Source organism: Eutrigla gurnardus (genome assembly GCF_963514095.1).
Source record: "Eutrigla gurnardus genome assembly, chromosome: 8".
In the NCBI taxonomy this organism is placed as follows: domain Eukaryota; kingdom Metazoa; phylum Chordata; class Actinopteri; order Perciformes; family Triglidae; genus Eutrigla; species Eutrigla gurnardus.
Window position 1 is genome coordinate 11,517,876 of NC_139922.1, and position 25,197 is coordinate 11,543,072.

The 25,197-nt window shown below is 41.7% G+C and overlaps 1 protein-coding gene across 1 annotated transcript; it reads left to right on the plus strand.

Moving 5' to 3' along the window:
* The first annotated feature begins 386 nt into the window (after window positions 1-386).
* On the plus strand, window positions 387-15,041 carry clcn6 (chloride channel 6). The gene is made up of 23 exons (XM_084015888.1): window positions 387-517; window positions 2,345-2,404; window positions 2,496-2,561; window positions 2,939-3,004; window positions 3,091-3,157; window positions 3,401-3,507; window positions 3,791-3,917; window positions 4,989-5,056; window positions 5,230-5,288; window positions 5,381-5,513; window positions 6,423-6,536; window positions 6,805-6,971; window positions 7,781-7,892; window positions 8,107-8,236; window positions 8,486-8,639; window positions 9,355-9,511; window positions 9,617-9,723; window positions 10,664-10,850; window positions 11,472-11,632; window positions 12,207-12,363; window positions 12,577-12,684; window positions 12,780-12,905; window positions 13,445-15,041. Exons 1-23 carry the CDS (start codon window positions 443-445, stop codon window positions 13,523-13,525), a joined length of 2,589 nt encoding a protein of 862 aa, XP_083872014.1. The 5' UTR covers window positions 387-442; the 3' UTR covers window positions 13,526-15,041.
* Window positions 15,042-25,197: the final 10,156 nt, after the last annotated feature.

Genomic DNA, 25,197 nt, shown 5'->3' on the forward strand with positions numbered 1-25,197 from the left:
GCAATCATTTATGCACAGTTAAATAAATCAACGGTTCACCAAATTAAATGGCGTTCCACAGGGTAATATTTCACAATGTATTCACGCGAGCATGTTAAGAGTATAGGATGAGATTATTATGGAATATAAACGTATGCATACATTACACGCAGTTTTGACTGTTTGGATCAACCTTCCACTTTTGCCGTCACGTGATACTGAAGGTGCGTTTAAATGTCATGGGATATATCAAACTTAACACACAGCAACTTTATTATGAACATATATTTAAAATGTGAGTACTCGGTCTCGGCGTGTCCCTCTCATTTGCTGTACACTATTGTAATCGACTTTACTACCGACTCAATGTTTCTTTAGGTTCTAAAAGCGATTTCTTTTCAAAGTCCGATCTCGTTGACAGTTTTACCATGCGCAGTAAACGCAGCGTGACACAACAACGAAGATGGCGTGTTGTGGAAACTGTTTGTGTTGCCAATGTTGCTGCAGAGACGCAGAGACGCGGACGCCGGAGGAACTGGTAAGATAAGCAACACCAGCTGGTCTGAATGGGGATCTCTTCGTTATTTCGTACTCAGATATTTTGAATTTCTCCGAAGTTGTGCTCAGTTGTCTGTTCTGTCTTGCTCACTCCGCCCTGCTGCTCAGTCACTTGTCTTCTGCTGTCTCTTACAAACGAGCCCCACATGACCCGAAGTCCATTCACAACACAGAACTGAAACATGAAACAGATAATAACCCTCCTAACACGTTTACTTGGTCCCAGGAGTAAACGGACCACAGGCACATTTCTATTATTTTATTTCATACATCAGCAACTTTTTAATTGGAATTACCCCATTACACCAAAATGCATCTTCCATCTAATTCAGCTCAGGGATTGTTAAAGCGTTGTTTGGGGGGATTGATTATTGACATGCCGAATTTAACCAAATAATTTAGTCTTGAAGCTGTGTCAGGTGATTACATCTGCAAAGTAAGTCAACCATTCTCCCAAGCATGCACTGTTAATGCACGGTGATACGTGTCTTATTACTGTGTAATTCATGTGCAGTCATTAGGAGATGTAGGATTTTATCACGAATCCTGATTAAAGAAATGATAGGGATAATCGTCAATATCGTCACGAGAGGAGTGACTTGAATTCAATTCAATTCAATTTTATTTATTTATATGGCACCATTCATGCAGGTAAATGCAACACAAAGTGCCGTACAGAAAATACAAATTTAGAAAATAAGAACAAAACAACAACAACAATAAAAACAACAACAACAGAAAGAAAGACCCGACCCCCCACCCGGAACACACTCGCACACTCACACTAACATGCACGCAACTCGGGTATGGACACCACACAAAAAGATTTCCAGCTCACCATCATGGTAGAGAAGTGAAAAATATAACACATTTTATTCATCCTTTATTTATGCAGAGGCATCTTATCATTTATGATAATCTTATAAGATAAAATGAGAGAATCCTTTATTAGTCCCACAACAGGCACATTTGCAGGGTTTACAGCAACAGGGAAAAGGGACAATAATAAATAAGTAAACATGCAAGCAATGTAAACAATATAAACATGCAAGAAATAGAGACACTAAACAAACAAACAATATAAACAGTATCAATCATATACAGATATTGGATATACGATATGTACAGCTATTTAAGAAGATTGTATTGTATTTCATTAAAAAATGAAATATGAGCTATATATGAAATATGAACTGAAAAAAAGCTGTGTCTCATCTGTGATGCAATCCTTAACAAAATGTAAAGTGATACCAGTATGTTTAAGTACCATTTTAAGGATATTTAGATGATTATCAGGATAATTATTTTCATCAGATTCATCTTTTTATATCATCCATCATCTACCGCTTATCCTGTATTCAGGGTCAAACCCCAGACATTGGGGCAAAGGCAGGGTTCACCCTGTACAGGTAACCAGTCTATCACAGGGCTGACATGTACAGACAGACAACCATTCACACTCACGTTCACACCTAAGGGACATTTAGAGTCATCAATGAACCTATCCCCATCCTGCATCCTGAATATCTTTGGACTGTGGGAGGAAGCCGGAGAACCCGTAGAGAACCCACGCTAACACGGGGAGAACATGCAAACTCCACACAGAAGGAACCCCAACCTCAAACCGGGAATCAAACCTGGGACCCTCTCGTTGTGAGGCAAATGTGCTAACCACTACAGCCCCTTCTTTATATAATTCTGTGTTATATCAAGATGTGGTAGCTACAGACATGGAGTTTGTACTTGGGTTGCCATGCTGGAAGTGTTACTGTACCAATTATTTAGAGTATTTCTCTTTTTCTTCAAGACAATCCTTGGGGAAATCCGAGATGAAGAAGATGAGATTCTACCCAGGAAAGATTACGAGGTGAGACACTTGTGAAAAGCATCGTCAGAATGAAGATGTTCAGTCAGTGTTGATGTCTAATGTGTAATCGTCGCATGTTTTTTGTCTTTAGAGCTTGGATTATGACCGCTGCATCAGTGAGCCCTATGTGGAGATTCTGGAGGGGATGGACAACAAGGTGAGGCAGTTTCTTTGGTGAGCCAAAGCTCAGATGTGGGCAGCGTATCTACAGAGAGGCAGTTGGGATTTGATTGGTGTGTCTTCACCTCGTCATAGGAACCTTATGTGCTTACAAAGTAAAAACTATGGAAGATGCGTGGGATCTGTCACGTATTTTATGCATCCTCAAACATAAAATGGGATACAAAATAACAGATTTGTATTCTGTTGCTATCTACTGGTGGATAAGCGTCATACTGAAACATCTAAGATTTAAATCCTTGATAAAAAAAGTAATTCTTGACATTTTAATTTCAATGTAAATTATTTAATTTAAATATTTGTATAACCAATAAAAAAAAAATATAACAAAATCATTTTTCTATTTGCCAATAGAAAGCCAAACGGCATGAAGCAGTGCGGTGGGTGATGATGTTCGCTATCGGAGTCACAGTGGGTCTGGTAGGTGTATTTGGGACCTCTTGCTTTTCTTTGCTAGATTCCAACATGAAGCACATGTCTCTTTCACACCTTCATGTCTCCTTCAGGTCGGCCTGTTTGTGGATTTCTTTGTGCACCTCTTCAACAAAATCAAATTTACTCTGGTTGGTGACTGTATCCTTTAGCATGACTGCACAATGTTAAATGAGAACCAGCTGAATACATCACAGACACACACACAGACACACTTATATTACTAATATATATCACACACACACACACACACACACACACACACACACACACACACACACACACACACACACACACACACACACACACACACAGCTGTAACTCTATAGAGGCAGGATTCTCCTCAGTGTTGCTGGTTGTTCTACCTCAGTTGAATGCCTCCAGCTGTGGAGAATTGCAGCGATAAAGGCTGTCTCCCTCTGTCCCTGCTGGAGCTCCTATCATTCAACATGACCTTTGTCTTCATCGCCAGCGTGCTGGTCCTCATCGAGGTAGGACTGCTAACTTCTAGTATGAGAACTATTCAGTATTGAGAAACATCCCCACATCACAAATAATGTGTCAACCACAAGTGTCTCCTGGACAGGTGTTTATTATCATTTACAGACATTAAATGATGTGCATTTTTTGTCATCACTTTATAGGATCCCCCTGGTTTAAAAGTCTCAGTGTTTCTACCTGCTCTCAGTAGATTGCAATATGTTGATTCATTCTGTCATACCAAAGAATACACTAACCTGTAGAACATGTTGTGTTTTGGTGTCCTGTATCCAGCCAGTAGCTGCAGGTTCAGGGATCCCAGAAATCAAAAGCTACTTGAACGGAGTGAAGATTCCAGGAATCGTCCGGTTGAGAACATTTCTCTGCAAAGCTGCTGGAGTCCTGTTCAGTGTGGCTGGAGGTAAAGTATGAGTACAATACTGAATCAACCTGAGCAAGGTTAGCGTGTTAGCAGAAGTAGCACGTAAACAGGTTTGTTAGCTAACATTATAACACCACTGATCAACATTAGCATGTTAGCAGAAGTAGCATGTAAACAGGTTTGTTAGCTAACGTTATAACACCACTGATCAACATTAGCATGTTAGCAGAAGTAGCATGTAAACAGGTTTGTTAGCTAACGTTATAACACCACTTATCAACATTAGTGTGTTAGCAGAAATTGCACGTAAACAGGTTTGTTAGCTAACGTTATAACACCACTGATCAACATTAGCGTGTTAGCAGAAATTGCATGTAAACAGGTTTGTTAGCTAATGTTATAACACCAAGCTGATCAACATTAGCATGTTAGCAGAAGTAGCATGTAAGCAGGTTTGTTAGCTAACGTTATAACACCACTGATCAACATTAGCATGTTAGCAGAAGTAGCATGTAAACAGGTTTGTTAGCTAACGTTATAACACCACTGATCAACATTAGCGTGTTAGCAGAAGTAGCATGTAAACAGGTTTGTTAGCTAACGTTATAACACTACTGATCAACATTAGCGTGTTAGCAGAAGTAGCATGTAAACAGGTTTGTTAACTAACAATATAACACCACTGATCAACATTAGCATGTTAGCAGAAATTGCACGTAAACAGGTTTGTTAGCTCACGTTATAACACCACTGATCAACATTAGCATGTTAGCAGAAGTGGCATGTAAACAGGTTTGTTAGCTAACGTTATAACACCACTGATCAACATTAGCATGTTAGCAGAAGTAGCATGTAAACAGGTTTGATAGCTAATGCTATAACAGCATTCATACAGTAATATTCTATCTGTGATGTAATTTATTTTACACTATGACTGAGGATAAACCACAGAACTGTCCCGTTCTGATACCAGTTTGACCCCGCCCACAAAATATGTCATTGCTGTTCACAAACACTGCCATTTATGTGAAACTCGAGCACTAATAATCAATAACATTAATACTATATTGTTTGTGATCACCGCCTCTGACTCACTGTGTTTCCACTCAGGTCTGTTTGTGGGGAAAGAAGGTCCGATGATTCACTGTGGAGCCATAGTGGGAGCTGGTCTTCCTCAGGTACACCATAACACGTCCTCACATTCACACAACTCAGTTGAGTTTTGTTTAGTTCAATCATGGAAAAAAAACAATAATAAACCTCAACACGTCTCCCAATGTTCAAACAATTGCATCATATTTATCAAATATACAACAACACATACACATCAACATGTTTTTCCTTCCATCAGTTTCAGAGCATCACTTTCAAGAGGATCAATCTAGACTTTCCCTACTTCCGCAGTGACAGGTTTGGCTGCGCTACACACACTGTTCACTTCTACTGGAAGTCAAACTATGGGGCAAAGCGTAGCTCATTGTGTCGTCTTCGCTGTTTTCCAGGGACAAGCGAGACTTTGTGTCGGCGGGTGCTGCTGCTGGCGTCGCTGCTGCCTTTGGTGCTCCTATAGGTGGCATGCTCTTCAGTCTGGAGGAGGGCTCCTCTTTCTGGAACCAAGCCCTCACTTGGAAAGTGGTACGTTCTTTCTGCTGACTCAGGAGTCTTGAGGTCGGTGTCAGTAAGGCTGAAGGGTCAACAGCCATCTGGGGATACCAGTCAAATATGAAGACTGCTAACCACCTGCCTAAGGCTGGCAGCTGCATAACCGGGCTGGGTCGCGCTACTGATTTCCTGAATTGACTAGATTACGATTAATTTAGAGATATTTCTGTTTCAATGCCAATTGTTCTTGGTTATGAATGATATTTCAACAGAACTACTGTTGCAAATTGTACAAAGATGAAACTCTCTAACCTGGCGGGTTAGATTCATGTTTACATTAAAAATGGACCCCAAAGCAGTTACATTAATGCACCTTTTATTTAACATGACCAACACAAACACACACAGTACAGTCATAGAGTTAATTCAAGTAGCGCAATGTGAACATTTCAGCCTCAAATATTTTTTGGACATGTGGAGACATTAACGTTACTGTTAATGTCTCCTCCAATGAGCTAGTGTTTCTGGATGATGTCCGGTTAATAGGTTTCAGAGATTTGTGGTATTTCCTCAACATTTCACCTCTAGTTGTCCCATCTTGCATATGGCTTTACTTTTTTTCCAGCTTTCTTCTGTCCTCATGTTTTAAATACAGAATGCTGCCCGACATTTGCCTCCAGGCCTGACGGTGCTTTAGTGGAGCTTCTGTCATGTTTTGGTTCTACGTTTCTGACATGGACAGATCTTTTTGAGCGGGAGACTAATGCAGAGAATGCAGGAAATGGCAAATATTTAAAGATCCATCTCAAGATTCAAGAATGACTTGAATCTTCTTTTTTTTCAAGTCCAGCCCTACTGTACAGTCACATAGCAACGAGTACTAACCACCACGTATGATTCACCATTTCCCCTCCTCTGCTCTTCTGTTTCATTTTGTTTTAGCTCTTTTGTTCAATGTCGGCCACTTTCACCCTCAACTTCTTTCGTTCTGGGATCAACTTCAACAAGTGGGGCTCCTTCCAGCTGCCTGGTCTGCTCAACTTTGGAGAGTTTAAGGTAAAGAGAATCACCGAAGTTGTCTCTGAATTTGATACAGAACATCTTGTATTCATGTATTCTTAAAGTCATTAAATAGTAAAAGCAATCCTATCACCTTATCTCAAATTCCACCATCTCTGGTCTTGCTCACTGCTGCTTAAAAATGTTTTTTCACATGAATGCAATGCAACATAGTGCATATAAAGACAAGTATAACAAAACAACAGGGACACATAACAAACGGAGGACAGTAATGTGTGAGTTAAACCCTTTTGCTGCTCATCAGTGTCCAGATGGAGATAAGAACTGCCACCTGTGGACAGCAGTGGACCTGGCCTTCTTTGTCCTGATGGGGGTGGTGGGTGGCCTGCTGGGGGCGCTCTTCAACTGCATGAACAAGAGCCTGGCCAAGTATCGCATCAGACACATCCACCCCAAGGCAAAGTTTATCAGGTGATTGTGACATCACATTTCTTCAAAGGAAATAATCCGTCTTCATACAGAACGTCATCAAAACATAATAACTGTGTAAGGGCACACTCACACTACACCAACCGTACCGCACCCAGGTACGCTTGGGCCTAAAGTCCGGATTGTTTGTCCAGTGTTCTGTTCCGTAGTTAAGAACGGTACGCTTCCTCGGCCCCGGCACGCTTGGAAGAGGTGGATTTGAGTACGGTACGGTTCATGCATGCACACATGCACGGGTGCGCAATGTGGACGTGACGTAGGCTTTAATGGATACGCCGTCCCTCTCATTATCGCTCAGTGTTCAACTCTGATCCCCCCGCTATCGATCCGATTTATGACTGAAAATAGTGTTGATGACTGTGTAGGACACAGCTGGATTCTGGGTCGGGTTTGGGCTTCAGACTCGTGGTGTGAGCGGGACTGGACCGGTACTTTTATAATAAAAATACTGTTGCGTGTCTCCGTCCAAAATCAGCTGCCTGCTCACGCTGTCTGCTCGTGATTGCTCGTGCTCACATACGCTGATTCAGGCCGAGTCTTTACTAGAAATGTATGCAGACGGGACTTGTCTGTAAAGTTTCAGTCATGTTCTCTGTGTTGCTCTCTATTGTGATGGCTTGAGACAGCGCTCCTTGAAAACAACATCAAGCCATATGTGTGAGTGCAAACCAGGTGGGGGGCCAATAGTGCCGAGGCACGGTACGGATCTAATGGCCCTGGTGTGAGGGTGCCCTTAAATGTGACAGATTTCCTTTCCAGCATTCAATCACAGATCTGATGCACTCTTACAGAGTCCTAGAGAGTCTGCTGGTTGCCATGGTGACGACAGTGGTCATATTCTCAGCTTCCATACTGTTGGGGGAATGTCGTGACCTGTCCTCCCCCACAACTCATAACACCACAGTAAGTATCGGCTCTTTCCTCCGCCTTCACAGCACTGAACACCTCTGTGGCATGGCTAACTCTTCTTAATCATTTTTTAAATATTCAGTACAGTGTTTATAGAATTGAAATTACATTCCATGAAGTATTGAAATCGTCATAAAAAGTCTTCTCATCTGACCCGCCACAGTCGGCATCATGTGTTACCTCATTAAGTTGTGATTTGTGTTTTCAGCTGTCTGGCAGTGAGGACATCAACTCGACCATCCGTCAGTTCTTCTGCACCAACAAGACCTACAATGACATGGCCACGTTGTTCTTCAATCCACAGGAGGCTGCCATCCACCAGCTCTTCCACCAGGATGGTGAGAGGAGCTCACACACATTAAAAACTTCTCCTTGTTCCTGAAATCATCATCATCATTGTGAAATACCCCCCAAATAATTTATGTTCACATGCTCTCATAGAGCTGCTTTATCATTCCATGGTGTCATCTGTTCGAGTGCTCTCCATTGAATTGTCCTTAAATAGTTGTTGCTCAGTCTTAGGTGGTGTAAATGTTTTAGATACTGACTGGTCTGGATGATAACCTCCGTCCTCCTCTTCTCATCAGGTACTTTCAGCCCAGTGACCTTGTCAGTGTTCTTCCTGCTGTACTTCCTGTTGGCCTGCTGGACCTATGGTGTGTCTGTCCCCAGTGGCCTCTTTGTCCCGTCACTGCTCTGTGGGGCGGCTTTTGGGCGTCTGGTTGCCAACATCCTCAAAGTGTAAGAACCATGTTCTCCTCATGTTCTCATGATCAATGTTTGGACCCCTTTCCCAGCACAGTCCGAAACGTAATTGATGTAGAAAATGATCTCACAAATGACCTGCGTCAGCAGTTGGAGACCAGCTGGTGAACACAGGGAAGCACTAAGCAGCTGAAAGACCAAAAACAGAACTGAAAGTGAGAGAATACTGGACTTAGATCCATCAGGGGGACACAAACACTCTTCATGAATGATCAGGTTGTTTTGTGTTAGCTGACACGTTAGCTAGCTGTTTTGCCCCTCCTTCCAATGCTAAGCTAGGTGTCCTGACTCCACATCTGTACTTAAACACACAGACATGAGCCATACAGACATGAAGAAAGTGAATACGCCCATTTCCTGCACTGTTAAACTACTACTTAAAGGAGAAAGTTAAAGGGGAACATGAGAGAAAACAATGAAAACCCCAAATGACTAAACATAGACCAGTCATGGATCAGGGTGTGGTAACGTCCCTGCTGGTCCACATAGTGGAATCTGCTGACTGGATGTTTTGGGGATATTTCTGTCATTCTGCCTGCTGTTTCAACAAGGCTTTGAAGCCTTCCCCATGTGAGCACACAACTGCACCTACTGACACCCACTGACACCCACTAACACCCATTGACACCCAATGACAGCTATTGACACCCACTGACCGGAGTGATGCAGGTTGTGTGTCTGCCTCCAACAGGAAACTGGGGATGGACATCTACTCGGGGACCTTTGCTCTCATTGGAGCTGCTGCTTTCCTTGGGGGCGTGGTCAGAATGACCATCAGTCTGACTGTCATCCTCATTGAATCCACCAATGAAATTACATTCGGGCTGCCCATCATGATCACTCTAATGGTACATATTTATGTATTTCAGAGATCTCTTGAAACGTTCAGAAGTGAGTTTCATACAAGTCATGTATTTCCTGTTGGGTTCATGTGGTTTTGTGTTGATCCCCAGGTAGCCAAGTGGACTGGAGATTTCTTCAATAAGGGCATCTATGACATCCACATTGAGCTGAGAGGAGTGCCGCTGCTCGAGTGGGAGACAGAGGTTGAAATGGACAAGTAAGATTTGATATGAAATACCAGACTATATATATATATATATATATATATATATATATATATATATATATATATATATATATATATACACTATAGTGTATTTGAATTATGCACAATGGTAAATGGCCCTGCATTTATATAGAGCTATACTAGCTAACTAGCTACTCAAGGTGCTTTACACTACATTCAGTCACTTTTACCCGTTCACACACACATTCATACACTGATGGCAGAGGAGCCGCCTGCACATCAGGATCTAACTCATTCATACACATTCACACGCCAATGGCGCAGCATCGGGGGCACTTGGGGGTTCAATATCTTGCCCAAGGACACTTCGGCATGCAGACTGGAGGAGCCGTGATTCAAACCACTCTACCTCGCTCTACCTCTGAGCCACAGCCGCCCCGAATTAAATGTACAAGTAATTCAAATTCAGTATATAGTAGACACGGTATTGTCATCATACTACACAATACGATCTTATTGTGATATTGGGATTTCGGGAATTATTGGGATTTTGCGATATTGGGATTCTGCAAAACATATCTGATTAATATTTCAATATTCTATTCAATCAACTAACCCTAACCCTCAAATAATTGTATTGCAGCAAAATGTGTTTGTCGGCCGAACAAACCAGTAAGCACGGTGCCTTTATCCATGACAACACTCCAAATAAACTGTTTATAATAAAAGGTCGAGACGTGGCATTTATTTATCGAAATTGCCACACAAAATATCAACTGTCAGGTTATGTAACAAAGGAGGGATGAAGGATTAGGGCAAAAGGTTAATTCCCAGTCTGTCAGTAGTTGTTTCATTATGTGAAACTGACAAACAAACATGGCTGCTGAATCTTCTTCCTGTCTTTGTGATCTTTGAAGTGAACTACTCTTTGTGATCCATGTGTTCACATTATCTATGTTATCTCATCGAGGCTGACCGCCAGTGATATCATGGAGCCCAACTTGACTTATGTGTACCCCCACACCCGGATCCAGTCTCTGGTCAGCATCCTGCGCACCACTGTCTACCACGCCTTCCCTGTGGTCACTGAAAACCGGCAAAACGAACGGGACTTCATGAAGGGCAACATCCTGGTCAGCAACAACATCCACTTCAAGGTAAGTCCTGAACCATTTTATCCTTCAGCTGCAGATCCAGAGGAAGTCAGATCAAGAGAGCAGGGTTACACTGTCCCGCCAAGGACCAACCACCAAGGCCATATGACCCAGAGCAGCACCAGGCAGCCAGAGGACCAACCGTAGGGTCTTACTGACCCAGAGCAGTGTCTGATAGGCAGAAGACCAACCATCAGAATCCCATTGTCCCAGAGGACCAACCATCAGAATCCCACTGCCCTATAGCAGTATCTGACAGAGAGAGGATCAACACTGATTTGTGTCAGTGTGAACAAAATACTGGATTCTTAATTCCCTGGATTAGAAAAAACACACTTTCCTGTCTGACTTATATCACAATATACAGAGCATCATTGATTTTGCAATACAAAGTTATTCAACATGATAGATGAGTATATCTCTGTTGCATATTTCATCAAATGGGCACACGTGTCGAAACAATCAATACATTTTCTAATGGTATCGATGACAAACTCATTTTCCTTTTAAGTGCATAATAACGACAGCTTTTTGCATTTCTCTCATAATATTTTAATGTTCTGATGTTAAGATGTGTACAAACTGGTTAATCAGCATCACCTGACGCTTCACTGTCACTTGTAGAAGTCCAGCGTGGTGTCCCGTGCGGGGGAACAGCGGCGGCGCTGCCAGTCCATGAAGTCGTACCCGTCCAGCGAGCTGAGGAACGTTTGTGACGAACAGAACGTGGCGGCGGAGCCGGCAGAGGAAGGAGAGGACCTGCTGCAGCAGATGTTAGAGAGGAGGTCGGGGAAAATCACAATGTCCTTTTAGTATGAAAGATTTACAAAAAAAAACGACTTAAACATAGAAATACAGCTCCATGCACAGGGTTATTGGCTTTTGCCTTTTTATGTTTAAGTCACTGAGTAATAATTAAAAATGTTTGTTTAAATGACAATTATTAAGATTTTTGTTTTCAATAACTGATTGAATTGTTTTCCATGATAAATTCAAATCACAGCACAGAGAACAAGCAAAGAGGTGTTTTAATGTTAACCAGCAGAGAGCAGCATACATTTCAAAAACCAATTCATTCAGTTATTAAAGGCCAAAAGTAAAAAGTGTTATTGAACATGTGATTTCCATTTAATTATGACTCAGTTAGTTCATACATGTATGTGTTTTTTACTTAATTTCTTTTTTATTTTTACATTTTAAATCTTACATGATTCAACAATAGTAAAATATTCAAACTATTGTGTAATAATCTGATAAATAATACTACAGACGTTAATACTAAATCGAGCTGCCACATTCTGTCAGTGTCTACTAGTCAAAGAGTCCTCCTGTAATGTTTGTCTTACTGTCCACGTGCAGACATGCTCCCTACCCAAACCTGTACCCAGATCAGTCTCCCAGTGAGGACTGGACCATGGAGGAGCGCTTCAGACCACTAACCTTCCACGGACTCATCCTTCGCTCCCAGCTGGTCAACCTGCTGATCAGAGGAGTCTGCTACGCCGAAAACCAGTCGGTCAGTGTCTGGAACACACACACACACACACACACACACACACACACACACACACACACACACACACACACACACACACACACACACACACACAATATGTTCAGACCTTTAAACACCAGGGTGTGACAAATCCACAACATGAAAATACATACGCCCTGGTGTGTAAAAGGTCTCAAAAATCATTTTTGTAACAGATCTCTTTATCCCATCCAGAGTGCCACTCAGCCCAGGTTGTCGTATGCAGAGATGACTGAAGATTACCCACGTTATCCTGACATCCATGACTTGGACCTCGCCCTGCTCAACCCCCGCATGATCGTGGTACGACCAGTTCAAACACTGGGATAGGAACAAAATGATTTTGGGATATTTAACGAAACATTCCGAGTCAATAATAATGTTCTGTGTGTTCCCAGGATGTCGCCCCCTACATGAACCCGTGTCCCTACACGGTGTCGCCCAACACCCACATCTCCCAGGTGTTCAACCTGTTCAGGACCATGGGCCTGCGACACTTACCAGTGGTTAACGCCGTTGGAGAAGTAAGCCATCCAAAACAGTTGTTCTGTTCTGAAAAGATAAAGGTTTTAGTTCCTCCGGTGAGGCTTTTAAACGCTGATGCCTTTGCCCGAAATCACTATTCACTAAATAGTGAGTTCACCATGTTGTAGTCCTGTCTGGATGATTAGCATAAAACCCCCTGGATAGAGAGTAGGGAGTGATTTCAGACACAACCCTGATCTCCGTCCTCTTTAGACTTTGGTTTGAGGTTTCAGTTCCTGTGAGGTCACATGGCCCTGCTGTCTCAAGGCCTTTTATGGGGATTAGCAGGGTGTTTACCTGCTAGTTAGGATGAACTGTCTCACGCCTTCGATTAACGAGGACAGTGACATCCATCTTTACAAGACTTAGAATATTTCAGAAAGAATCTGAGGAACATATTTCTGAAAACACTTACGAAGATATTGGTGAATGAGATTTATTGACACACAAGGAAAAAGCCCAAATAAAAGAAGTTGTGATTCAGCAGCTCATGTTGTGTCTGACCAAACTCTTGTTTGTTTTCTGCCATCTCTTTCAGATCGTTGGAATAATCACAAGACATAATTTAACCCACGAGTTCCTTGTGGCCAAACTGCGGCAGCATAGCATAACCATCTGACCCGGCTCTAGACGTTGTGCCATCCTTCTGACCCGGATTCTGTTCAATCTGGTTCTGAAGGACGTTGTGACTCTGTTCTGGTCCTTCTGAGCCCTTCGTCTCTGTCCATTCCTAATAGCATGCACAGTCACTTGTATTTCACATACGTTTTACAGTTTTAGTGTTGAGTCCTCCTTCAGCCTCTCCTTCAGCCTCTCCTCAGATCCACTGGCTCCAATCGTGGGACTGGACTTATATACTCGGTGTACTCTAATCAAACCATATTCCCCTTTTGATGACTACAGTGTTATCAGTGGCTCTTTTTTCTGTCATGCTCCCCGCTTCAGATGCCATCACGTTTTTCTCCCTGGTCATGCACACAGATAGATAAAAGACAACTGGAAAGACGCACTCAGTGATTCCTGCTGTTTCTGCTGGTTGGAGACACCATTGACAAATCAGAGCTTTGTAGGCAGAATGAGGATCAAAGAAGTCATAGCTCTACACAGCTTAACACATCCATGGGAAAATAAGGAGGAGGGAGGCAGTGGTTTAGTTTGGGGAGTGGCACAGTAACTCCACTCTACTGCAAATGTTGTTGGACAACCTTTAGTTTTATGACCTTTTGATTAAGCTTCATCGTCATCACTGTAGCACTTTTATTTTGGATTGTTGTCTATACATTATTATTTACTGTGTAAGTAACTGGGATACATGCACTAAAGCAGGTCTGTGACTGAACTAGACCACCAGGAAGAGTTTCCTCATTGACATACAGTAAAATATTGGCATTGTTTTTGCACTCACGACATGATCCATAATGTGTCGGGGCTCAGGTTGACTGTGTGTTTGACGGTCTTCGTTAAGGTTTTGTTGTGTAATCAGGCATTCCCCATTTTAATATATCTAATTTGTGAATTATTACATGTTAGTTGATCTAGTACATCGTTACATTTCTTTGAAAGGGACTAAAAATGTGACTCTGAGCAAAGGCAAGTAAAATAAAAAAAGTGGATCTGTACCTTTATTGATGGACATGAAGACCATTATATGTCAGGTTGATTGATTAATAACAACCATGATTGCACATATATGTACATCAAACGTTCATTGTTTCTTGTCTTTGCTTTATGTTTTATTTAAGAGATTATTTTTTATACATTTTATTTTTTATGATTTGCTGCCTTTGTTGTGAGTGATTCCATGTCATATAATTTCATTTGTAAATGGACCAAGGCTGACCCGGATAATACTCTTTATAGGCATTGCTCTCTTGTTATTTCAAAGTCATTATTTAGCCATTCTAAATACTATGTAAGGCATGGCAGGTGGTGTTAAGAGTATGAGATTAAGGGAGATTAAGGGAGACCTGAGGGACTGTTTGCCAGATACTTTGCATTTCGTATGATGTCTGTGGAGATAGTAGATGGTGCCCTGTCCTTGTTTCGGACTTTCACAGCTGCAGACATGAACAAAAAGCAGAGAGACCTCTGTCTTGTGCCTTTATTATTGTTGAAATAAAGGTCCTTCTGATTGGTCAAACATACATAATGTGTTGTCATGTTTTTTATTCGAACAAGGTGACAACCTCCAGTTGTCAAGTGAAGCCAATCTTTAATGACTTAAACTTGTAGTCTTTCTACTGTTCATGAGGGGGCGACTCCTTTGGGGGCTTAAAGAAGTCTGAATATATGGAAGTCTATGAGAAAATGACCCTACTTCTCACCTTTTTTTTCTTCTTTTTTTACCTCAGTAAACATTGTAAACATGAAATTATGGTCTCAATCACTAGTTTCAAGTCTTCTTCAATACAGCATGATGTTCATTTAGTAAATTATGGTCCGTTAATAAATGTTCCTCAGACTACTTCAAGACTTAGCTGTAAAGTTCACCTTGAATTATGAAGGTAACTTTGTTAACAGCTCCACACCAGAAGCCGGACGGAGCCAGATCCACAGGCACCCGAACACCAACCTTACGGGATCTGGTTCCATCCAGCTTTTGGTGTGAAGCTGTTAACAAATCAGCATCAGTGATGATCCTCCCTTCAGTTCAGGCGTCCCAATAGACGATGACTGTGTGACCATCAATCATTTCATTATTTACACTTTTCTTTTAGTAACAATTGGCCCTAAAAACAATTACACGTTTACCTGAACGTGACAACAAAACTCAAGATTAATGAGCTAAACTTACCCTCATAGCTTGATATTGAATATATTTACCGAGCTGTGTGGAGCCAGACGATGATGTATGACATCCCTGTGAGTCTCATTATAGCACAGACAGGTGCCTAAATGGCCATTGACAGACCTGAGACCAACAGACACCCTGGACAGTTCAGGTGCAGTTCAGCACAAACCAGTACTGACACAACCAATGCAGAGGTGGAAGTGAAGGTCTCAGGAAGAGGGAAACAACTTTCATCAACTTGGTTTTCTTTTAGGCATATCACGATTATCCTTGGATTCGTAAATTCAAATATTTGTATTGTGTCACAGATATGACACACTGTTTTTACTGAACATCCTTTTAGTTAAAACAACAATTAAATAATCTGAAATACGAAGATCGTTAATCATTAGGTCTCCCAACATTGATTTTTGTATCCTGTATTTTTTAAATAAGGCTTTATTTTCTATGTGTCTACCATGATAACGAGCTAGACAGCTATTGGAAGTCTTTATTCATGATTATCCTGATAATGAAAATTCACCACTCATTGTGAGATGAGATTTGTGATATAATCCTATATCGTCCCATCCCACTGAACATTACAGCACTAGCACGACTGACTCATGATGTCAGTATGTGCATTAATAAACAGCTAAATGCCACATTAATCATTGTTTATGTCTAATATATTTCAGGCAGCAGTAGATCTGTTCAGTTCTTCATGAAGGACAGCATGAAAGTAAAAGGTAATGTTTATCTGAATGTCAAAATGTTTCCCCTGTCACTTTAAATTCTACTTATTGTTAACCAAAGGATTCATGTCCTCAACAGCATAACAGACATTTATGGCACTTTGTATTCCAACTTCTGTCACTGACTCTAAACACCTCATCATGATTGGAGATGATGATATTTACAAGAGGCTCTTATCACACGACCGGGGCTGATTGAATATTTAATCCAGCCAGTAACACAGTTCACCTTTAACACTGTGGGCTACTTGAACCTTGGCCTGTTGTGCATCATTCGTGAGCAGATGTGTGTCGAGGTTAAACGCAGCTCTCTGCCGTTATACAGGATTGGCAACAAGAGAGTAAGAAACACTTGTGTACTAAACGTAATTGTAGATGAGCTGTAGTGATTAGTTTCACTGTCCTACACCCACGTCACCTCCTGCTCACCTGATCTCACTTCCCTTGTTAGTCACACCTTTCTTGCTATCTGTGTACATGTTGTGTGCCTGTCTTTGTACCAGACTGTATATAAGAAGTCAACGTCGTCATGGTGACATCAATGTAATGGACTCTTAACCTGTAGCATAAACCCTCTAACTGTGTCACAGGTTGTCACGTTTTTAAAAACTCTTTTGACTCCACTTGTACTGATGTCCTTGACTCCATTTCTCCATTTAGGATTAAATTCACTAAACCACGTTGAGAGTCCTGGCTGAACGATGCTACTAGAGTGGCTGAGAGGAAGCGGAACAAGTACGAGCTCCATGTCGCCTTAGAAATGTTACAATTATGATTATTATTATTGCTAAGCAAAATACCAGAGAGTTCTATCTCATCTTGTCTCCAGTAACAGTCATAGGCCTCAGGTTCTTTTTAGTGTCCTCCCTGCAGTCTTTCATCAGTTCCATCCTGTATGAATCTCCTGATTAACAGTGCAGCATCTGCGACCCACAAATTACCCTCTACAGCGTTCCCTCTCGTCTACTAAAAGACGTTTTGGATTCGGTTGGGTTGAGTATTGTTGCGTTGATAAACGCCGCTCTTATCACATTGTGTGTCCCAGCTGTTTTCAAACATGCCGTACTGCAGCCTCTCATCATGTGCTGCATGTATTCTACTCCTGTTATGTTCTCGCTATGTTTTCCTCTCTTTGTATTGTTGTTTGCTTTGAATGTATTTGCATCTTATGCTTGTTCATGAAGTTTTGACTTGAAAATAAAATAAAGATGTGTCTATGTTCTACATGGGCACTGATAGTGCCACACCAACCCCCCCACCACCAGAGTGGTACACTCCACTGCCGGTCACTTTCTCCATGCATGTAATTTGAAAAAAATGTTGCTACACACCAATAAAATTTTCCCAAACATGGTTTCTGTCATATTAGGTAGTTCCTGATGTTCAAGTGTTCATTGTCCCTGATAAGTTTGGTTTTAATTCTTCATTATGTGATGCTATAAACACAGTCACAACCTCCTGAGCTTTTATTTTGGTACTTCTACTGACTGGCAGTGTGAATTTGCATATTAGCTACATCTTTGGTTACATTCTATTTTTCTATTATTCAATTTTTAAATATGACAAAACTTTGCTGTTAATTTCAACGTGAGCCACTTTACAAACAGCTCGGTTGCTAGGTTGCAGGTAATTAAGCAGGCAGAATCCCAAACGGCCATAGAAAGGAGCGGGTTCAGGAGCCTCAGTCGTTGCCTCGTGGATTAACGCAGCTGGTGCTTAAATACTGTGGCAGCAGGTGAGTCCTGATTGGATGATTGGCAGCACTGGAGGATGCTGCACACCGAAGCACAATACCACTGGGCAACACATATTGAGAACCAACAACCTGCGATGTTCTCACTTTCACAATCATCAGAATGATTCTTGAGCAAAATATTTCACACAGGCTGGTTTACTTAATTTACTATCGTTGAAGTTATTATAGTCATGATGTTTTAATATCTGTCTCAGTTAGGACACACGACTGCTTTTTTTCTTCTTTTGTTGATATTCCTTACTATATTTATTATCTTTCTCCCCCGTCCTCCCTCCCTCTCCTCCCCTCTGTCCACTCATGTCAGCCACACTCACTTGTCCTGAGGTGTGGAAGGCGGCTGAGATCATTAGGGGAAATTACTCTTGTGTTGCATACCAGCTCTGATAATAAAACTGTCACAAGGGGGGACAGCGTGATGACTGCACCGCTGCAGGGATTAGGGAGAACATGCTTTGTCTGACTCGCTCACTGCCCTTCAATGCTCTACCTTGTCCTCCATTCTTTTGATTCGTTTCTTTACAAAATCATTTGAATGGTGTCATATTATATTACTGTATCTAGTCAGTTAATGTAACTTAAATCAACAAATGTGAGAGACATGCCTTCAAATAATAATTTTCTTCAGGCTGTAGTGATGACATCTAGCCTATTTGTGCTTATTCATAATACAGCCCCGATCAGTCTGGCTGTTGAATAAAGGCCTACAGTAGAAACCACTTGTACATGCTGGCGGGTTGAGGAGCTCCACATGATCCTCACCCGAGTATTTTTTACCACTGCTGCTCCTCCTGCAACACCCATGGGTGCCTCTCTGATCAGCATCAATTAAAGGAGGCTCTTAGTTCCTCCTAACTGTAGGTCTTAAATTAATTTTTATATTCGTGCAAAGCTACCATGAGGCATTGGCCCTTTCCACAGCAGCCATTTTGACATGTAATTACAGGATAAAGACAGGTGTAGTTGAGAACTTTAATTATGGTTCCTTCCCATTTTATGTCACAACGATTCCATTGAGCCGAATGAGTCACAGCGGCTGAGACAAGGCTGTCCCATCTCAAAGACCCCTTCAAATGCAGCCTTCTTTTCCCGACTCAGAGGATCCAACTGATGGATCCTTCACCTCCTTTACCAGGATTCATTGCAAAGCAGTGACGACTGGACTTTAATCAACAGATCAGAATACACTCTTGCTTGAAATATATCATGAAACATATCCTCCTTCTAAAAAGAATAAAATAGGATTTCTGGCTACATTTTAATCATGTAACCTTAGTTTATCTGCTCTTTCTTGTCAACTGCAGCTGGTTGATCGGTGACGGGAGCAGCAAATGTGACGCAGACAGGAAATCCTCTGGAGTCCAGTTGAATTGGGACACATCTATGGTGTCAGCCGATGATTTGGAAGTTTGAAATAACCAACAAGCCGACTCCTTGGAGATAGTTGCTCATTTCCTCTGGTCGCAATCCAACTGATCACACTTATTTGAGACTTTGCATGCTCTGGTCTTTCTCTCTTCTTCCTTCTTTCAGAACACACCGTTATGAAGCCCAACAACCGGAGCCATTTAAAGGTGCAATCATGGCTCCCTTACATCACATACATCACATTGTGTTATGCAAAGTTAGATCAAACGAGAAACAAGAAATACCATGTGCTTTTAATAACTGCCTCAATGAGCAGATCATTAGTCACCGGTGGACCGTGGAAGGTGACATGCTGTCAAAAGGTTTTTGTGGGGAAACTGAAAATGGAGTCCTGGGGACCCGTTTTCACTCAGAGTTTCACCTTTGTAAACGCTGGGAGGGTGAGTGGCTTTTCATGTAGACACGGGGATAGTGTAATAATAGTGTTGTTGCCAGAGCATTAATGAATGTGTCAGCCTGAGGTAATGCCATTGATATCTGTCAGGACGCGGTGGGAGGCCAGCAGTGCGGGGAAGGGGGGGCGCTAAAGAGGTTTTAATGACATTGTAAGCAGTTCTTTGCATCTGTGTGAGGACTATGTCTCGGAGGCAAACGAATGGTTCCACACTGGGACATATTTTCATGTTGTTTTCGTTGCTTTGGAGAAGCATGTAGGGACTGATTCCAGCCTGCCGTGGTTTATATCATTCTGTATGTCCACAAAGAGGACGTAAAGAAATGAAAACAATGTATTTCACAATTCCATTGTTCTAGTATATATTTAACACTTTCTCCATCATTGATTACTTTATATATTATATTGTCATTACTATCCAACCTCTAAAAACAAGTAATCAAGTGGGGAAATAATATCTACGAGACACTATTGGTTGTTTTGACCCTACATTTGAGTTTATGTATCATTCAATTTGTTCCTGCATGTATTCTCATTAAGAACAACACAGTTTAAAAAAAAACACTCAACAGCTCAAACATGTCCAATAGATGAACAAGAAACAAATTGCAGATCACAAAGGTAAAAGTGAAATCAATAAATGAATGTGCAGCTAATATTAGAGTTAATTAGAGGCCATAAAAAACATCCTAACTGACAGTGCTCATTTTCATAACTTTGATATCTACGTATCTGTATCAACTCTCTGGTCTGACCCAGTAAAATGTAACTCAGGATTCAATATATAACACTATTTCATTTTGTAAAAGAGACACGTCATCACCTGACCCAGTCACCAGCAATAAAAAAAACGCTTCCCTGGTTTATTTAGGTGAGCTGTGTTAAAAATAGCATGAACAAATGCTAAATATATGCAACACCATAGTTGTTGTGTGAAAATAGCCTTATCTGTGTAAAGGTGGCACTAGAGGGGTGACATTAACAACATATGCGTGCTAGTCTTTCCACCGCCGGCGGGAAGGGGAAGGCATGATGTAATGGCGTGGGAGTCGGGGATCAGTCTAGGACAGGCATAGATAGCAGGGTTGATGGGCGCCACGAAGGTTAAAATGGTTTTGTGCTGCAGCTTCTGCCGTGAGCAAGGTTGACTGGAGCGACACTGAAGTAAAACCACAAAGCACCAATGATTCTCTGAAAACCCTCTGCGTGGTTTGCTGTTTTAAATGACGCGGTTTCAGACAACGAACAGGACTGAGACCATCAGAGGCTTTACTTAGGGATCAGTTATATCCCTTGCAGGTGTAAAAGTAAACCAAGAGGATGAGCTGCAGAGTCAAAGAAACTATGTAACTTTTCTTCAGGAACTGCATCAGTTCACTTCCTCCTCCTCCTCCTCCTCCTCCTCCTCCTCCTCCTACCAACTGTCATGCCTCTTGGTGAGTGACAGTGTGTTTACTTCTTGTTTTACTTTTGTGATAGAGTGCTCAAATGTTTATTTGTGACATTATAACATGTAGTTGAAAGAAGCACATATTTGAGTTCCACCAGTTATTATCATGTGATCCGTACCTGCAAGTCTGAGAACACTTTGATAACACGTGTGCAGCATAAAAGCAGTCTTTTTTCAATCAATCCACTGATATTAAACAGTAGTGAAACAGAAACAGCAGTGGAGACGTAAACAGGGATTGAGGAAGGAATGATGCAGCTCACATGTCAGAGACATCATTTCTACACTGACTCCATATCTTCTCATTGTACAACTAATATAACCACGGTCACAATCCTGGCTGCACGGCCATTACAAAAGAGGCAGATAAACAACCAAGCCAATTCACAAATTATTTATTGATTTATTTAAATGTTTCTTTATTAGTATTTGTACATACTCCATCAAAGGTCTATGCAGCTATTAGATCCAACTGATCTGTGATCAGATGATCCAGCTGTGATCAGATGCCACCGTCAGCAGAAACTTCTTGTGACATTTAAGAGGAAAGAACGTCTCATTTCTCTAAAAACGCATTTCCGACTACTCTCGCCTCGCATGGTTTCCTGTTTTTTTCCATGCATGTCCCGACTTGGGATGAGCCCAAAGTATCATGCTGACAGGCCGGAGAGCGTCGTCACACCACAATAAAAGCATCATGGAAAATATGGGTGCAATCCAGAAATGACCACAATCTTGTAATAATAAATGTAATAGTTAAAATGTAAATCTGCCCTGTTTACAGAGGCAAGTTTTCACTGCTATTTTGGGCAAAGTTGTCAATAATTCCTAGGAGGTGGAAATGAGTAACAGTGGACTGTAGAAAGGTCAGAAAAGAGTAGACTGACGTGTTTTCTGCCGGTTGAGGGCAGCTGAGGCGGCGTGCTGGTGACAAACGAATCTGTTAAGAGGAAGTGCTGGATCAGTGTTGACAGGATGGCTCAGATGAGCATCCACCACTGACTGACTGTCTCTCCCTCCCATCATTATATCAGGTGTTACATTCCCTCCTTACAGTCCTGGTTCAAATAGTGCCAGGAAATGTGTCATAACCAGGATGCAGTTCTTACCATCCTTGGTGTTGTTAGCATGTTAGCGGAGTGTCATCGCGTGTTTGCCTCCAGTGATGCTGTTGGTGAAACATTACCATAAGTGTGTCCTGTCCTCACACAAGAGACACTGACTAATACTACTATTCTTCATTCAGGTCGGTCCTCATCCTCCTGCTTTTTTGTTAAGGTTTGAATACATTCTGGAAACTAAAAGTCATTAGTTAAGATTAGGGAATTGTGATCATGGCTAAAAAGAAAAATTCATAATAATTTTAGTATGGGAAGCACCTCAATTTGCAGATTTAATCATTTGATGCCTCCCACACCTTTGAAATAACAAATCTGTATGGAGTAAAGTTACCAATCATTAAAAGACACTCTTTTTGGCAACGTGAGTCAAATATTCTCTCTCTTAGCTCCATTTTTGGTCTCCACCAACCCTCTCTATCTGTCTGGCTGTCTGCTGGTTGCTGATGGGTAAGTATTTCAAGGTGGAAAAGACAATGAAATTAGCTGCCGGGTGCTCCTGGAAACCAGGTGCTATCCACAAAGCACTGACTGCTGGCACTGAACCAAAGTGAACCTCCAGGAGAGGGCTGGATGTTAATTTAGTGTTGATGATTTAGTCTCATAAATTGTTAACTTTATTTTTTTAGGAAGAAAATATTGCAAAGAATATTCGTTATTTTGTCAAAAGACAACTGTCTGAAACCACAGTGACGTTTGATCAATGTGTAGCTTCAGGTCCTTCTGCTCTTGAAGATGCCAAATCCTGTTTTTGTCACTATCATAAACTTTACCCAGTCATTCAGTGGGGAGTATTGCATGTTCGGTCAATCACCTTAAACATTGTGGTTTCCCACACACTGTTTACTATTACATTTTCTACATTTTTACTATGCTAAAATATCAGGTGTGTCAAGTTAACGCACAGATCAGCAGCAAATATATAGTGTCTCTGCTGTTATTTGTGATTCTCCTCGTCTGTAAAGTCAATCATTTGCATGAGGAGGAGTCCTAGTTTAGTCATTTCCGTGGGGAGTTCCTCCTGAAGGACGAGCCTCTGCTGTGCTGCTGTGTCGCTTGACGGCAGGATGTATGACTCTCATTTCAGAGTTCAGAAAGCTCCATCGTTTAGATGATGAGGTGCTCGTGTTCTAATTAAGGCCTTTAATAGAGGGGAACCGGTGTGAGGGCGGTTTGTCCATTCTTCATCTGAGTGACAGTTAGGAGGTTTAAATGTCAGTCCAACCAACTGGCTCAGGATCGAAAACCAGCAAACTGGCTCAGACCTGACTCAGTCCTTCTGAAGTTGGAGAGACCTACGCAGCAATTTGCCCCACAGCTGATAAAATACTGTCGCGACCTGTCCTCTACAACAGACCTTCTCAGCCTAGATGGGACTATATAATCCCTCCAGCGTCTTCTGGGTTTACACTGGACCTCTTCCCAGTTCGACACGCCTGGAAAACCTTGGAAGGGAGGTGACCAGGAGGCATCCGGAACAGATGTTGAACCTCAACTGAGGAGCCACCGAACCAGCTCAGACTCCATTATACCCTCACTAGTGAACAAGACTCCAAGATACTTGAACTCCCTCACTGAGACTAACTCTCAACCTGAAGGGTACAACCGGCCATTTACAGGCAGAAAACCACTGACTCTCATCCCGACTGCTAAAACTAATACACACACATTTCAAAATCTTAAAGATGATCACTTTTAGGATGTGAGTACGTTCTTTATTTAAATGAAAATTGGAAATGTAAATAAACGATACAAATATTGTTTATTTTAACAAACATTTTAAATATTATAACTTTAAATAAAGATGTGGATATTTCCTTTATTTTAATGAACATCTTAAAAACTATTACTTTAAATAAAGGACCTGAATCCTCCAGCACTGCTCTCTAGACTTCCAAACAAACAGAGAAACCAAACTTCTTGATCTGATGGTATTCCTGTCTGACAGGATCACATCTGTCTCTGTGTGACTGGACCATTAGAATGAATTAGCAGTGCTCAGATTCTTTCCATGTGGAACGTTCATGGTGCCCTGAGGCCTGACTCAATTTCCTGTGATAGCCCTCAGTTGAGAAGCTGGTGAAATGTCAATTAGCTGCCATCCACCTCCACACAGTGTGCTCTGTTTCAGGGCTAATCGCTCATCGTTGACCCCAGGTACCTGTCTAATGCCGACAGCAAGCACTGGTTTCAACTGCTTATTCACGCTTTGGAAATAGAGAAAATTCATGAATTTCACAGAGTGTTCACAGAGATACTGCAGGATATGAATCGAATAAAAAGGGGTTGAAATGAGTTTAAAAATGCAATACTCAATGAGGAATTTACAGATATTTAAAGTTCAACATTGAGTTCCTTCTACCAACCCTCAGATCCACATCAGCTGTTCTCATCTCCACCCACAGAACCAACCTCTGCAGTTTTGGGGACAGAGCCTCCAGGGCAGCTCCCAGGCTCTGGAACTACCCCGACTCATCCGTGACCTCACCATATTCCAGTCCCGCCTCAAGCCCCATCTCTTCTCTTGCTTACCACGAGCCCCCTGCCCCTTCCCTCATTAACAGTGAACGTTGCTCTGTTTTGGCTTTGCTTTGTCTTGTTTTGCTTTGTTGTTGAGTTCTTG